General features: G+C 40.6%; 1 protein-coding gene across 2 annotated transcripts in view; it reads right to left on the bottom strand.

Annotated features, from left to right (window-relative positions):
* The window catches only part of LOC147026378 (CD109 antigen-like), a 156,538-nt gene that overhangs the window by 23,992 nt on the left and 114,879 nt on the right, over positions 1-17,667 (bottom strand). For both annotated transcript variants that reach the window (XM_085881763.1, XM_085881762.1), the window contains exons 18-26: positions 16,742-16,793; positions 12,942-13,014; positions 8,729-8,846; positions 7,897-8,010; positions 7,107-7,322; positions 6,041-6,167; positions 3,053-3,229; positions 1,436-1,517; positions 473-719 (exon numbers count right to left, since the gene is read on the bottom strand). In XM_085881763.1, coding sequence (XP_085737889.1) covers positions 473-719; positions 1,436-1,517; positions 3,053-3,229; positions 6,041-6,167; positions 7,107-7,322; positions 7,897-8,010; positions 8,729-8,846; positions 12,942-13,014; positions 16,742-16,793 — 1,206 coding nt within the window. The remainder of the gene's footprint in view (positions 1-472; positions 720-1,435; positions 1,518-3,052; positions 3,230-6,040; positions 6,168-7,106; positions 7,323-7,896; positions 8,011-8,728; positions 8,847-12,941; positions 13,015-16,741; positions 16,794-17,667) is intronic.

Here is a 17,667-nt window from a genome sequence, read left to right on the forward strand (position 1 = left end):
AAGTACTACGGGATATTTAGCCTCCATGGGTGAATGATATCAAATTAAGTTAGCATTATGTCCACTCCGATGGAAGGCCTACTCACTGAGGCAAGACCCAGCTTGTGAAGTACCAGCATGAAGGCTTGGGGTCAATTCGAGACTACAATCCAGACTAGACAACTCGAAGCCAAGAATATTAACTCTGATCTAACCTGTGAGTTTCTTCAAATTAAATGCAATTCTTCTGCGAGTACTCTTCATGAAATATTGAAGATAACAATTTCAATTGTCCTGCTATCATATATTATCCACTGATAGTACCTTTCATAAAAGTACCAATTGAGGTTTACACCTCGTCAAATTTAAATTTCTTTCTGCATCTCAAATAGGGTGCCTTGCCTATGAGGTCGACACACCGTCGCATGGGTGCTAATAATGGTGGGCATCTAAATACAGATCAGATGAGATATGCTTTATTAAAAGAGGAAACCTGATGTCCAAATCCATTTCTGTCCATGTGTGACTCGAGCAAGGCAGAAATGACATAGGCGGTGATGGTCACAGGAGCTGCAGAACCGCCCTGCAGGTTGCGATGAATGACTCGGCCCGATTCGGCGAAGTTTCCTTCAGGCAACTGTTTCTTCAGCAGATAGGAGATCATCTTTCCATTATTCTCCGGATCCATTGTTATTATATCTCGTGCACTCAAAAAGCATTTCAAAACAAAAGCGGTAAGCCTGTAACAACAACAACAACAACAACAACAACAACAACAACAAAAAGAGTGATAAGTCTCAAGAACGTGGTTTTGAGTTTGCATCTGCTTGTGGCAATGATCAATATGGACACTGAACTATATTTGAGATTGTTGAACATATTTTCAAATTGTGAAAGAATTTTCAATGGAGGTCATGGTGTCAGATGTAAGCACTTGGAACACACTTTTAAAACACAAGTTTTAATCCCATGTCCAGATGTCCTTGTCCTTTTTCTGCCACAAGGTATATATTGGCAAACCGTTAATACAGAGTAACATATACAATGTGTGGACCAGCAGTGAATGAAGACAGATTAATAGGAACAAACAAACCAATAGGTACGAGTACATGGACAGGATTAACAAATGAGGACTACAACGGCACTCAGTAGAGTGCATACCTCCACCAGGCTGAACAGTTCACATTTTGGATCCCATTGACAGGCTGGATCTACATCCGGATCTTCACCAAATTATAATCAATTCGTCCATGTCATACATCCAACCTGTCCACCAAGTTTCGTCCGAATCTGTCCATTACTTTTTGGAATATCATGCTCACAGACAAACAAATAAACAGGGGTAATAACAACCTCCAGCCACCTTTGGTGGTAGAGCTAAACATGCAGACAACTGTACAATGCAAGAAGCCTTGAAATAAAAGCCTATTGGTGAAGGTATGAAGTGCATCGTTACCACGTGCTTCCAGATGCGTCGTTATTCCCAAAGGCACTGAAAGAGTAATCCCGACGAAAGTATTTCACTTCTTTTTGGTAACCTGTCAAAACCAAGAGCAGGCATGTGTCATGCAAAGGGAACATATTTCAGAGGTAATCCAAAATAAACTTTAGGGGTCCAATATAATTCATTTGGGAGGCATACTCCCCATGCAAGGATCTGCCTTGTCTGAGATTAATCTGTGATTATATTTATCCCCCAAAAACTTGCAAAAACTATCCCCCCCCCAAAAAAAAATCAATGTGCATCATAACTGTCCCCACTTCTATCATTCAGGTGTCATAAGGTATGGCAAGATGCCCCTTTTGGGAAAGGAAGCCTCATGAACCCCACACAACCTGCATCTCTGGTATGACCTCCTCTGTCCTAGTTTTATGTTCACTATCCTGAATGGCAGCACAACTGAATTCTTTGGCCGACGGTATAGCGAACTATTTCATATGAAATATTTACTAAATGGATAAAGGACCAACGAAGGTGTGTGTGTGTGTGTGTGTGTGTGTGTGTGTGTGTGTGTGTGTGTGTGTGTGTGTGTGTGTGTGTGTGTGTGTGTGTGTGTGTGTGTGTGTGTGTGTGTGTGTGTGTTAGACAGTACAAGTACTGTACATATGAAAAATATGAACATTTTTGGCATGCCTTGAACTATTGTATCTCATTTCCTATAAGTCAGTATTCAGAAAACCTTGCACATAACATTGAAGAAAAAAAATGAGATACGAGTCATACACAAAAAAATTTGATGCATTGGGGGAGGGGGGAGGGTGGAAGGGTGATGGGGTTTCCCAAAGCATCACAGAGTGTCACAGGGGGCGTGGGGGGGGAGGACGTGTCGGAGACACAGTCACGTGATGCAATCTTAATCTTCGTGGGTGCAGCCATCTTTAATTTCCCTTCACCACGAAGGGATGTGTCAATTAAGATCGACCATGCTTTCACTTGAATTCATCCAAATGTGGCAGAAGCGCTGTTTAAATCAATGAATCGAGGCTATGAGAGGCCGGAAAGTAGGAAGTAGGAAATTCAACTGGAAGTTTGTACAATTTGGAGGCACCTGAAGGGAAACAATAATCACCAACTGAGCCATCTTGCAGAATGGAAGCTGATCATTTTTTTTTTTTAACACTGATTAAAAAAGAAGATCAAATTACATTGATAAAATAATTGCACAATGGAAGCTGATCGAATTTTTTAAAAAGTGATATTACTCCTGTTCACCATGTAATATTTATTATCGGGGTGGCTGGGCGGGGGTGAAGAAGTGTCAACGATGATCACAGGGGTAGTGCGGGTCAAAGAAGAGTCACGTATTGTGTGTACGGCCCCATGTTAGTATCGGCCTAAATATACAGAAAATCCATTTTGTGTTTTTTTGTTCATCCTTTATTGCACATGTACTCTTATTCTATGTTGCACAACGAAAACGAATTAATTGTACATTGTAAAAATAACTGAAGTCCATGTGTTGGATAAATCTGAACTTATTTTAAAATGAATTTCTTCTTCTCATGGAGTCATAAAAACTTTACCAGAAACCAGTAGTACAAACTAGTGGAGAGGGTGTGACATTCATTATACCTTCAAATATTAACTTCTGAGTCTTCTTTTCCAATTCAGGAGTGAGTTGATCAATTGATTTCAGGTAGATGGTGATGAAAATATTTGGTGCAAATCTGATCATGTTCTGCTCTCCACATCCATAGGACATCTGCAGGAGGTTGTCTATGCCATTAATTGAGGGAGCCATATAATTTCCTGGTTGTAAAAACAGCAGTATTCAACGTTAGATTGCCACTTCATGTGTTTCCTTTGTCAAAAACAATTCCAAGTGTAACATGACATTGCTATATCATCAATTCCAATTTACCACTACAAGCAAAGAGCCCGTCCTTTTGGATGGGGGCTTGTAATACTGGCTTCCACCAGGTAGCGATATGCAAAACACATTTACATACTTCCCACACCCTGAACCATCCATCCATCCATTGGGACTATACCCTGTGCAAAGCGTTGGTACTGCCTCAGCCGTCTCCTTGGCTATTGGACATAATTCTGGACGGGTTGCCACTCCGACACAGTATACCAGCATGCTGGCACTCATTTTGCCAACCTCGGAAGGATGATAGGCAGTCAGCCCCACCTGGTATTAATTGAACAGCCAGTGGGATTTGAACTCAGGATCCTAGGATCCTAAGCCCACCACCCTCACCATAAAGCCAACACCAGGCATACCCTGAACCACTGGGGCTATTAATTGTTTTTAACCCCTAAAAGCCTCCAGACTCACCCCGAGTACAAACAGCAGTGTTGAACGGATTTCATCCAATGGTTCAGCAGTTCATCAAAATATAATTATGTATACAGAAGTATGACTTCACACCGCATGCACTTTACAGATAAAAGATAGAGATTAATGAGATTACATAATGAGTTATTGGATGTTATTCCCACTTCCTGCCATAAACGGAAACAAAAGCACTGCCTTGGGATCACCCAAGGATTTTGTGAGGAAATTCACCAGGAATTTCACAGTCAAAAAAGAAAAGAAAAAGAGGTCAACATCAAAATAAAATCAGATTACCTATGACCTCCTTTTAATCGACATCCAGTATTACTGCAATTTCTCCATCTCTAAAAGTTTGGTGAGTGACACCACCTAATTATTTGCTGGTGAGATAAGTTTTTGGTAATTTCTTAAAGGCCACAGAATTTTTGTAAAGAATTGCAGAATTATTTATTGCCCAGGAAAGAGTATTATAAGGTAATGAACAGTCTGATATTATGATTACCAAATATAAAAGCCTGTCAAAAACGTGACAGGTTGGAATTATTTTATTTGAAATATTCAAGGAGACTGGAAGATATGATGTTTCATAGGAAGAAAAAAAACGACATTTTAAAACACTATATGAACAAATGTGATCACATTTTCTTTATCTTCTGAGACGTTTCATTTTGACGATCCAGCCTCCTGAGCATGCCAAAGACTGAAGCCTCGGCCTAGCGTCAGGTGTGCTTTTATCTTCTTTATTTATTGGACATCCTACGGACATAAATGAACACTCGTTTTACTCTGCATGTGTTACACATCATGTGCAGCAAAATTTCACCTCACTACACCTTGTATTTATTGTGATTAAAAAAAACGTTTCTGTATACTGCCCTTGAAGCTCGGTTTGTGAGTCACCATCTACATTTCCAATAGAGGTGACATAATTACTCCTTTATGAAAAATGTTTTTGGAGTTTTTTTTTTAATCCTGAAAAATAGACTGTAGTGAACACACAGTCGTGTTACAAGATTGGCCTTGGACCCCTACTCAAATCATCCTGATGGAGGAGAACAGACAAATGCACAAACACAAACACACGGTGTTTTACGTAGGTAAATTTCATGTTAAGGGTCCTATACACCCTTGTATAACAAAACAAGCAGGTTTCAACCAATTCTGTCCAGTGGATCGAATGGCCAACTAGAAGTCCTGATTTAACCCCATGTGATAAATTTTTGTGGGGATGAGCTAAAGAAAATGTGTATGCCAGCAAACTCACTAATTTGGATGAATTAGAAAGTTCTATCCACAATGTTTTTGCATATTTGTTAGAGGAGTTTTTTCGGCATTCAGTTGAAAACGTTGTCAAATGATTGAAAAAATTGTGCTGACAACATAAGAGCTTGTGTTGAAATTTGATGTTCACAAATTAAAATGGCAATAAATGGCCTTTCAGGAAAAAATATTTTGGTGATTTATTTACAACTAGTGTGTGCCCGTACGTGCGTGGCCGTATGTGCAAAAAACAAACAAACAAAAAAAAAACCTTTCAAACCGCGTGCCAGAAACAACAACCACACAGGCTGTTCCTTCACTCTCGCGTGCCCGTACATGCGTGGCCGTACGTGAGTGGCCATACATGCAAAAAAACTTTCAAACAACCACACAGGCCGTTCCTTCACTCTCGTAAACGACGACTGGATTGGGGCATTGTGTTCATCTATAAATGCTCATAAGAAATCGAGAAATTATTAGAATCACTATCCGGAAGTCCGTACGTTGTAACCCGTAATGGGGAACGTGGTTGAGGATCTCTTCCCCAATGGCCACGCCTATGCAGCAACGTGTCCTGTCATTGGTAACTAAATGGCGCCCTTTCCCCATCGGCCCCTCCTACGCAGCAATGTGTCCTGTCATTGGTTTGGTAAATAAATGGCCATAACTTGGGAACCACTTGCTTGATTAATATCAAACCTTGAAAAGGCACATATTCAGGTCCCCAGCAATATACCTGGTAAGTTTCAATTAGATCAGACCAGTGGTTGTCAAGAAACAATGGTCACAGAAACACAGAGACACACACACACAAACACACACAGATTGCTGGAATTATAGAGAGATGACAATGTGGTATTACTACATTTAAAATTGGGACTTAATTATGGATTACCCTCTGCATATGTTCATATTCACATCAATGACAACTTGATTAGAGTAATATCACTGACAAATATTGCATACAATCCAAGAAAAAAAACCCTAAAACAATGACAGGGCAATGTTGTAAGATTTACCAGACACAACAATGAAGGAGCTGTTGCTGTCAGGAACCATATTGGCTGGGAGTTTGAAATGCATGGTGTGTACAGCATCAGGATCGAGTATTATGGATTGGCTGTATTCACGAGGGATACCTCCAGGCTGTTGGCAAGGACAAAAAAAAATCAGCCAAATGTGTAATATTGACTTCTGGAAAACAGTGGTATGGAGAAGCTTCGATCCACAAAATAAAAACTTTGGAACTACATTAATAACTCCATTTTTTAACCACGTTGTGACATGTATATTGCAGACCATACATTGATGATGAAGCTCCATCAATGCTCTTGAAAGCAACTTAATTCTGGCTTTTTTTAAAAGTTTCAATCGAGAAAGTTTTATATTAAAATCTATCTCAAGCAAATGTATAAACACCTTTCTAACCCGTCATCAGCAAAGAGTCCACTTCATACTAATGAATGCCCTGAACTCTTGGGGTAATCCACTCCACATTGTTGGATAGTAAGACAGAAACGAGTCAATGGATTGATTGCCTTCCCAAGAAGTGTCACATGCTGAATCACTGATATTGCAGGTAGGAGGATAGCAGCGAATACACTGCTTGTTTTCAGTCGACAGTTCAAGATCTTTCACAGATTGCAACTAAAATCCAGAAGTAGCTATTTTAACTGTTAAAACAAATGCATAAATAAATTGTATATATATATATATATATATATATATATATATATATATATATATATATATATATATATATATATATATATATATATATATGAATGAAATGAAAATCAATTCAATTGATAGGACATTATTTAGAAAGAAACACAGCATTCTATATAAGGTTTCACTGTTGACAGTGCACGTCAGAGCAGAATCTCCACCATGAAGTCAAAGGAACTGTCCGTAGAACTTTCACATGCATTACAAGGAAATAACGAGAAAATTTTCAGATCAATATAGTGTGCATGATTTGAGTTGAATATCTGTGCATCATGAGGTATGTGCTCAGAGAGGAGCACCAAACAGGCCAACCCATTGTAAAAGGACAACAAATAAATTAAATTCCGAGTTCCATACTTGTACAACTGTATAGCAGGTGGCTGAGTGTTGATCCTTCTCATATGATGCATGCACAGTCATGGAAATTCGACCCAACAAACGAGGGGAAACAGCAAATTGCACATCAACCGAGGCCTGGCTTAACACTGATACCCGTTTCTTATTGTCAACCATGCCAGGTAAAGAGAAGGGCATGTTTAGTGCTTTGGCCTCATCTTCAAGGGTGATCATAGCCTAGAAGGCACCAAAATACACACAATATGGGTCATGAAAGGATCTCCTGCTTAAGGCAATTAATAAAGTTCCTTGCATAAGATAAGCCCGTCTTTCATTAGACAAAAAAAAACACTTGTAATCACGTTTTTTAACACTCGAGTTCGGATCAATAGACCATGGAACCAGTTACCATCAGCACATCAGCACTAAACCAGCATCCATCAGCACAACACTAAACCAAAAACTATTAGCCTGGACAGGATATGGGAATTTGGTAACAAGTTGTGAATGACAAACAGGGGGTAAGAAGAATAGCCAAAATGAATTATTTCTATGGAACCACACATTTTCTGGAATTTTTTTTTTTTAAGTTCTTAAACTTTTTATTTATTTATTTATTTATTTTATTTATACTTTTTCTGGAAGGGAGAGTTGTGGTTCAAAACAATAAAATAAAACATTAATAAATACTCTTGTGTTGATTTAAGACAGTGATCAACTTGAAGTGATGAACATGTAATGAACCATCATTGTATTCCATCAGAAAAAAAACTCAGGGTGTTTCAAAGTTTAAGGTTCAAAAGCTGTTTACCTCAATATCCATTGACTTGTAATTGTGGACATGCACTGAAATGATGAATTCTTCTCCTCTAAGAACAATGTCTGGGACATTTGCACTCACAAATATAGGAGAAGAAACTGTTAGCTGGAAGGGCAACAAGGAGAGCTGAATGTGAGCAGTTTTATACAAATAAAGCACAATCAATGCTTCGTATCTGCAGAATTTAATTTGTACATTGGAGCATCAACAAAGTATATAACAGGCCAGGGAAGAACACCGAGTTTGTGAATATGTGGCAGTTTATATATCATTTCTGCCAATATTGCCACCAATCTGCAATGTACAACAATATTTCTGAGACTACAGTTTGAGGTTTTAAATTAACCAAAGCCTTATTCAGCCATTTTTTATTTCTTGGTTCCTTTGGTGTCCTGGAGAAGACTTTGATGGGTCTCACCATTTGAAAGGAGCACAGACATTTTGGCATCATTCTCCTCCATGTCCATTACATGCAACCACACCTCTTTGGTGTACTGGAAGAATGTCAAGTTCCCTGTGGACCCAGAGCATCTGAAGGGCCACCCACTGATAACAACTGAAATTCCTTCTCGGAGGCATTGTGCACAAGGAATGAGCATTTCTTGTTGCTATTTCCATGCAGGTCAATTATTCCACAACAGCAGGGATATTATTTATAGTGACCAAAAATATTTTGCTTTCAGATCCAATTATTCTCCTGGCAAGGAAGACCTTAGATTTCTTTTGATTAATGAGATGGTAGTTAAACACCTCTGTGTCAAAGTATGTCTGATTTGAAATGAATCCAAAAATAATATATTGCAGTGTGAAAACAAAGGATTACCTCAGGATTTTGCCTGAGCATCTGATACCTCAACGTTTTGGACACGATAAAGATAGAGGCCTTCCAGGTGGTTAACTCATTTGGTGTCGTAGCGGTAAACACTACCCGTCGATCTGACCTGCAAGGAGAGAGGAAGGTGGGATGGGGGGAGGAGATGCAAGTGTGTGTATGTATGTATGTGTGTCTATTGTCTCCATATGCAGGTTTTAAAAGGTGGAACATTGCCCACCCAGGTCTCAAAGTACCCACCTCTATGTGTGCGTATGTGTGTCTGTGTCTTTAAAATCAAAGCAAATGAGTTTGGCATGCAATGCAATGCAAAGTAATACTTGGGAGTTCATCATCTCCAGTTAATTCCATCAACAACTAGAAGGTCACTCGGTAGAGCACCTGATCCATGAGAACATATCGGGCCCAATACATTTTTGAAATATCATGCTATACAGTACTATATCCTTTTTGGCCCTATCTCTCTTAATGGTGAAGAATCACTTTAAAAATTAAATAATTCTCATATCCAGATACGGATTTCGATCATCACCAATATCGAATCATTTTGTCGTGGCCACACACCCAACCTGTCCACCAAGTTTCATCCGAATCCGTACACAACTGTTTGAGATATCGTACTATATATTCGTTTAGCGCTATCTCTCAATGGTGAAGAATCACTGAAAAAATTCTTGAAACAAATTTGACCTCAAAAATAATTGGTGGTTTAATTCAGTGACCAAATATGCAACTCCTCTTCAAATTTCAAGTCAATCAGATGAAAAATGACAATTTTAGAAATTTGGCCTATGTTGAAATTTTGGCCTATGTTGACATTTTGGCCTATGTTTGCCTCAAAAATAATGGTTGAATTGAGTGACCTGATATGCAAATCCTCTTCAAATTTCAAGTCAATGGGATGAAAATTGAGGATTTCAAAAACACCAACTTAGTTGACCTTTGGCCTATGTTGACCTTTTGACCTCAAAACAATAGGCTTCTTCCTTATGACAAACTCTACCATGTGGTGAAGTTTCGTGAAGATCGGTTTAAAATTGTGATGTGTAGGCAATAAACAGACAGACAAACAGGCAAACAGACAGACAGACAGAATAACAAAATCGACTCATCAATAAACTTGAAAAATCTTCGATTTTGCAAGTAATAAACAGACAGAGAGGGATGAAAACACAACCTCCTTCACCTTCGGTGGCAGAGGTAATAATGTGTGAGCAACAAAAGAAACAGAAACAGGGTGGAGAAAACATTCCTGAAAAGAAGTGGAAATGAAGAGGAGTAGTCAGGGTACAGGTTGTCGGACAGGACGGTGCAGAGGTAGCACACTTACCTTTGAGGTGTTTCGACTGTGTTTTTTTTAGACTGTGTTTAATTCCCGACCCGACTACAATCTGTTGGAACGATGCATCATAACCAGATCGTTGCATCACATGATGCTCTGTCCAGATGGACCTTAAGGCCCGGTCACACCTTGACGTTTTAGCCAGCGATGGCAACGTATTAAAATTTATGTAAAACGCTGGCTTACGTTGATGTTTTTTTTTTTTTTTTTTTTTGATAAACTTTTGATGTTTTTTTTTAAAGATTCGGACGTATTCATAGCGACATGGTCTTATGTATAACGCATTGGTAACTACACAGAACGTTTCGTTGTGTTATCGATAACTTATACCAACGAATGCTGAACCTGTTGTCGGCCTACACAACCTATGCCCAACGATAGTCTAACTCAGGCATAGCGCGTTGCACGCATCGCCGACGATGTCGTGACGTAGCCTATTAAAAGGCTGACGCACAACGATTCGAATCATAACTGCCGTAGAAATGGAAGGGTCAAAATCGCGGTCACACCTTGGCGATCTTGCCAGCGTATACCGACGTAACAAAAAGTGTGTCTAAAACGTTGGGGCACGTCGAATACGGTATGGGTAAGTTTGGTATACGTGAGTACAACGCTAAATACGCTATCATAAGTCGTAGTAAGTAGAGTACGTCGTAAAATTTTGAACATGTTCAAAATTTTACGACGTACTCGGCGTATGACACACGTTCCGCATGCGATGGGGATAAGTTTTACACACGATATGTGGACGCTTACACACGTCCACAAAGGCTACTTATAAGCTACTCATAAGTCGAAACAGGTCGCGGTAATGTCTTTTTTACGCGAAACTTATTTCTAACTTATGTTTGACGTGCTTTGAACCAATTCTTTACGTAGTCCCAACACACATCGACGTATGTAGACGTATTCCAATGACGTCTTCCGGTCGACAAAAAAAAAAAATGAATGTGTTTCTCGCTTACAACTGCCATATAAAGACGTGTTCCCAGCGGTTTTGGGAATTGGTATATAAAAATGGTGTTCATAAAAGGGGAACCCAACAGTGTTTTCGAGTTCCTTTTTGAGTTGATGTCCATGTCAGCAGTAACAGTATCAGTATCAGTATCAGTGTTAGTATGAGTATTAGTAGTAGTTTGTTCATGTTGGCAGTAGTAGGTGGGTGTGAGGGGGAGGGTGTGGGTTATGATGGATCGTCCTTGCGTCCGCGTGTCCACGGGTAGGTTCATAGGCTGCCACTCAACGATTTAAATGGCTGCATCTCCACTATTGAAAGTAGACGCTTGCGCTCAACAATTGGATTTTTTTTACACTCAACGACTTTGAAATGGTACCACTCAGCTAGTTTCATTGTTTACAATGAACGATTTAAATTGCTGTCACTCGCCTTTGTTTTTTTTTTTTGTTTTTTTTTTGACGCTGGGGTTTGGAAATTTGAAGCGTTTCTTCTGAACGTGTTAAAACGCTCAAACTCGACTATTTTAAATAGACGCTGCCGATAGACAATTGGAATCATAGCCAAGCTCGACATCGAAGTGTGAACATCCTCGTCATGCCGAATAAAAGTTTGAAGAATGCTGCAAATAAGTGTCCTGGCCGTGGCCGTGGACGCTGACGCAAGGACGATCCATTATACCGACGTCTTTCAGCCTATGAGTAACTTAAAAGTAACGTCTGTCGACGTGTGGCAACGATCGCGTAACGTGTCAACAACACATTAATCATAGGTTAGAAATAAGTTTCGGGTACTCTAAACATTACCTCGGCGTGTCTCAACTTATGATTAACTTACAAGTAGCATGTGTTGACGTCTGTCAACGATCGCAGACCGTGCCTACAACTTGTGGCCAGCGTAGCGGAACGTGTGAGTCATACGCCGGCATACGTCGTGAAATTTCAAGCATGAAAAAATTTGAGGACAACCGAAAAGTACAACGTTTAAAGCCAACGTACAACGATGTATGGCAACGTACTACGACGTATGCCAGCGTGCTCTCAATGTTATCAAAACTTACCCATAACGTATTCAACGTTTGCCAGCGTTTTAGAAAAAAAATTCAAAAATCGGCATACGTTGGCTAAAACGTCAAGGTGTGACCGGGCATTTAAGCTGGCTGTCCCCGAAGCTAGCATTAGTTGTTGGACGTCAAATATACAAACAATGTCTTTCGAGAAAGAGTATGTGGTCAGTTATCACTGGTACCCAAAATAAATTCGAAATCCCTGCCCTAATCAGCTCCAGTGGAACGTCAGGCCAGGCAAGCCGGTTCACAAACGACTTGGGCCACCGTCGACCCCACAAGAAAGTCGGATTAGTTGGGGCCATTAAATAAGTGGTAGTAGGAGCAGGATATATTCAGGGTAAAGGTGAGCCATGCAGGTCATAAATATCCCGATAATGCAGCTTGATGAGCAAACTATTTGAGCCTAACCTAAAATGTAAACTCTTGTTCATTTATCCAAAGGTCAATTGTAAAGTTGTATGTGTATTAAGCTATTTCATGGAGGGAGGAGGGAATGAAGCAATGACAGCAGTGGTGCTGTCAGACCATCGACTCCTTAAGATATCAAAACAAATATCTCATGAAATGCTTTTTGGAGTGGAAAGTCATAATAGATGACCATATTGCATCGAGCATGTAATAGGCCGACAAAGTGACGGATACATTTTAAACTAAAGGAAGATTAGTTCTGTTCAAGGTACGACGATGCGAGCGACAATGAAGCTCCAGAAGTATTGCAGAAGAGTGAAAATAAACAACATTAATAATAATCAACAGCACTCTGATAAGATGAAAAGGAAAGTCAATTTTGATCATCTGTGATGGCAATTTTCTCCATCACAGGTGATCATACGCTCACCTGGATATGTTATTTGCCCAAATCCACGAGCTTCCTTGAAGCAGTGCCAAAGCGGGAGGAGACAGATAATAGCCTGCAAAACAATAAATCACAGGTGTGAGTGGAAACATACCCCTTTTGTCTTCTCTGGAGGCCTATACTTTTCAATGAAACAATGGTGTGAATATATAACTTATCATGGATCCATTTGATATACATTATGCATATTTATATGTATATCAAACTGATCCATGATAAGTTCTCCAATGTTTAATTGAACAAACAATTACTCAACGTTTTGGTTAAAGGGGAACCCAAATGCCAACATTTTTTTATTCTGAAAACCATTGAGAATCATTAATCAGTCTATTTTGAAGAAAAAAAAATTGACTTTTTTTACGAATCACAAAGTGCTGAAAAAAGGCCAAGTGTCGATTTTCTGGGCTTTGGCACAGTGTAGAGGACGAGCACCACATTTGGCACAGTGTAGAGGACAAGGTGCAGAGCTAACCCGATATTAAGCACTTACACACTCTTATTTCCACAAACATGACAGGAACCATCATACCCAAGGAAAGTAGAAAGCAAAGAAAGAGAGTGAGAAACTTTGAGGTGTTTGTGATCTCTTTCTGTACGAGGCGTGGCCCCTCGCTGGCGAGGATTTCCCACCAGAAATGTGCTTATTGGCTCTGCACCTGGGCACGCAACGGAGCTCCTAGAATAACATGGGGTCCTTTCCTAGAATTCCTGAAAGTCCCTGTGGTGTCCATCTTGTTTACCCCGTGTACTCCACCCCATCCCTCTTCCTTCCACAGATCCCCTCATGTCTCTGTTCCCGACTGTTTTGTGCTTCCCTTTACCGCCCCCCTCTTGTCTCCTGCTCCCTTTGTTATATGTTCTGTCTGTCAGCTCTTATAGAAGCCTTGACAATGTATACAAAAAAAATCCCTGAACCCAGATTCAAAATCTATACCAGTAAATGTCAATGTGTGTGTGTGTGTGTGTGTGTGTGTGTGTGTGTGTGTGTGTGTATGCACGCGCGTGTACGTGTGCGTGAGGGAATCAGTATGTCAGTGTGGATGTGTGAGTCAGCATATCAGTGTGTGTTTCCTCCATAACTCCAAAACCGTGAAACCTATCAGCCTGAAACTTTGTATGCACACTAAGAAAACTCCATGGAAGTGCAAGAATGAAAATTGGATGTCTGAGTTAATTAAAACACCCCTTTTGAAGATAATTAACAGCCTTATTCAATTATATCAGTCATTAACAGCCTTATTCAATATGACAGAGCAGTCAGGCTTTACACCAAAGAGGTCAACGATTGACCGTATCCTTGCTCTTCGGGTCCCCACTGAATGCAGACAAGAGTTTTGGCAGGGGCTGCTTGCAGCCTATGCTGATCTCTATAAAGCGTTTGATTCAGTGAATCGGGATGCCCTCTGGAGGATTCTTGGTCTTCGAGGGGTGCCACCAAAACTGATCGATCTGATGTCTGAACTATACTCTGGTACTGAGAGTGCTGTGAAGTGTGGTGGTACCATCTCTGACTTATTTCCAATTGTTACTGGAGTTCATCAGGGGTGTGTACTGGCCCCCACACTTTTCAACACTTGTATGGACTGGATTCTAGGGAGGATGTGGGAGAGATTCAACTGCGGTGCACCGTTTGGGAATGTCAAGATCTCTGACCTTGATTTCGCAGATGATGCAGTCATCTTTGCGGAAACTTTAGATATCCTTTTGGGGGCCCTCGAGGTGCTGCATGAGGAGTCGTAGCCGCTGGGATTACGGGTTTCCTGGGTCAAAACTAAGATCCAGGCTTTCAATGACATCTTGGACGCTGCTGTCCTGTCTGTACCTGTTTGAGGTGAGGATGTTGAGGTCGTGGAGAGATTCACTTTGCTTGGCAGTGATATTCATGTCTCTGCTGGCTGTGAGTCAGAGGTCAATAGACGTCTGGGTCGGGCCTGGGGAATCATGGATTCACTGGATAATGGGGTGTGGCGCTGCTGGTACCTGTGCGGGAGGACGAAAGTCCGAGTCTTCAGGTCATTGTTGCTTCCAGTCTTGCTCTATGGATGCAAGACTTGGACTCTGACCAAGGATCTGAGATGGAGACTTAATTCCTTTGGTACCAGGTCTCTTCTGAGAATCGTTGGCTATCGCTGGTCGGAATTTGTGTCCAACGAGCGGTTGCTGAGATAGACTCAAATGAGGTTTGTTACCTGCATAGTCCGTGAGCGTCAGCTGCGGCTGTATGGACATGTGGCTCGTTTTCCTGATGCTGATCCTGCTCACCAGATTCTCTCAGCGACGGAGCCTCGTGAGTGGAGGAGTCCAATGGGCCGACCACGTGCCTCGTGGTTGCAGCAGGTTGATCGGCATCTCAAGGAGATGGGGATGGGTCAGGCATCTGCCTGGGGGGTGGCCAGACGGAGGCCCCTGGAGTACCGGCGGAAAGTGGACGCAGCGACACGCTGCTCTGGTGCATGCTCCCATACCTGACCTTCATTTTCTCACATGCAATAAACTCGAGAATCTCTTAAACGACGAAGAATTACAAAATTTAAGCTCCAGAGTCGAACTTATAAGTAGTTCCAATTCCTAAAAAAAATTGTTAATTTGTCAAATTCGGACATATTTGACATTTTTGGCGTCTCCGGGAGGTGTATGTTTAACATGACGGTTCTGTGATTTCTGATCGCATGCCAAGCGAGTGCTTAACTGTCTCGTTGGAGTGCTTAAGTCACTTGGCGAGTACTCTGCAATATTCGCACTGTCATTGAGTACTGCATGTCGATTGACTGCATAAAAAAACAAATTTATCTGATGCTTTAATGGAGTTGGGTACACCTGGAACATATGACGTCAATAATTAATGCTCAGGTAACATATTACCTTGGTATGCTCGGCTGACACACTGCCTTGGTATGGCAAGGATGGCGATACAGACATACAGGTACAGTAGGTTGTAACTTTTAACCTTAGCAGTGTCCAAGCGATCACGTTTTCCTTTGTCCTCAGGCCTGTTTCTAAAGCAGTTGGTTGTCTTTATATGAACCGGGTTTGCTTTGGAATCGTTTGGAGTTTCTCTTTGTGAGTTTTAAAGCTTAAAACACATGATTTCTGAGCTGTTTGCCGCATTCTTGTTGCTATTTCCATCCTAACAAATTGTTTAAAAATAAAAAAAAGATTCCTAAAATCCTCAATTTTTATCCGATTGACTTGAAATTTGAAGAGGATATATATTTCTGGTCACTGAATTCAACCAAGGGTGTTTTATACACATATATAATACAGTATTACTAAATGAAAAATATTATTTATGAAAATAATAATTACATTGAAAAAATTTGTTTTATTTTTGGGGTTTTTCTTTTGGGGAGTATTGGGGGGGGGGAGTAGGGATGAACACAGTTGTGGGGTGATGAATGAACAAACACAGAGAGCACATTCCCCTTTTGCTGAGACCCTCGCAGGAACATCACAATTCACAATCATGACACAGGTATACAATCACTGATCCATACCCCAGAAGCTACTTCCCATTCCTACCAATGTCAAATCTATCCCCAATGCTTCCAGATAACTGTCAAACTCAAAATGAACCTTATCTTCTGTTTCTGCTTCAGCAAGCTTTCCAGAGAAACTATTCCATGCATTAACTCCTAGCTGAGTCAAGGATCCCTACCTTACTAACATCCCAACTCTCCTCTTCTTTACTCTGATGCCTTTGCCCCGGTCCTCCAAGATGAACACCATTCTATACTACCCACATGTAATCGGTAAACTAGCATTAACATACATAAGAAACCTACCAGGAAGGCTTGGTAGAAGTTTCAAATTAGTAATTACATTCAGATGACTTTCCTGCACAAGGGGATGGGTGGGGGCAGGGGGAGGGATGGACAACATTATCATAATTCAATCTTCCACGTTATAAATATCAAGCAGAAAACAAGTAACATGGAAAAATGCAATTTATATTCATATATTTATATCATTATTTAACCCACCCATCTCCCCCCCCCCCTGCATTTACCACCAATGAATGAAAATCAATTGATAATAACATATAACGTTATATTATTAATACATAATAACAAGGAATCTCTTGCTTTGAAGAAGGACTCACATCTGAAATATCACTTCACCTTCTTTCCCACGGCAGTCAGCATACCTCTAAATATTTGGGTGAGAAAATCTATTGTTTTAATAATAATGCTTTACTTATATGTCTTGTTGTTAATGTATTTCAACATGATGTCCCCTGATCTCTAGCACATAATTCCACTTCATTTCATTATGGTTCTCCATTGTGTAAATACAACATTATCGCCATCATCAATCTACCAAACTCTTTACAGAGCATCCATGCTGCCAAACCAGCCTCGAGGGAAGGATGGCATTGGTTGGTTTGCAGTTGCCTTCGCAGCAATTAATCTGGGCAGATGTTAGGAAATTGGCCAGGGGATATACAATAACTCGCCTACTCTTCTGAAAGACACAGAGGGATCGATCTTTCAGGTCAACCAACAACCAAGGCAATTTCCACTCATGGCTCGCAGACTTCCTCTCCAGTCGAAGTCAATGCGTGGCTCAAAATGGAATTCTCTCATCTCTTGTTCTCATCTAGACTGGAGTTCCTCAAGGCAGTATTCTTGGCCTTGTGCTTTGTCTGGTTTTCATCAATGATCTCTCCAACTATGGAAAATCCTCTTTGTCTCTTTGCTGATGACTCCAC

Source organism: Eptatretus burgeri, chromosome 5, assembly GCF_056783735.1.
Source record: "Eptatretus burgeri isolate ZD-2024b chromosome 5, Ebu_testis_v1, whole genome shotgun sequence".
In the NCBI taxonomy this organism is placed as follows: domain Eukaryota; kingdom Metazoa; phylum Chordata; class Myxini; order Myxiniformes; family Myxinidae; genus Eptatretus; species Eptatretus burgeri.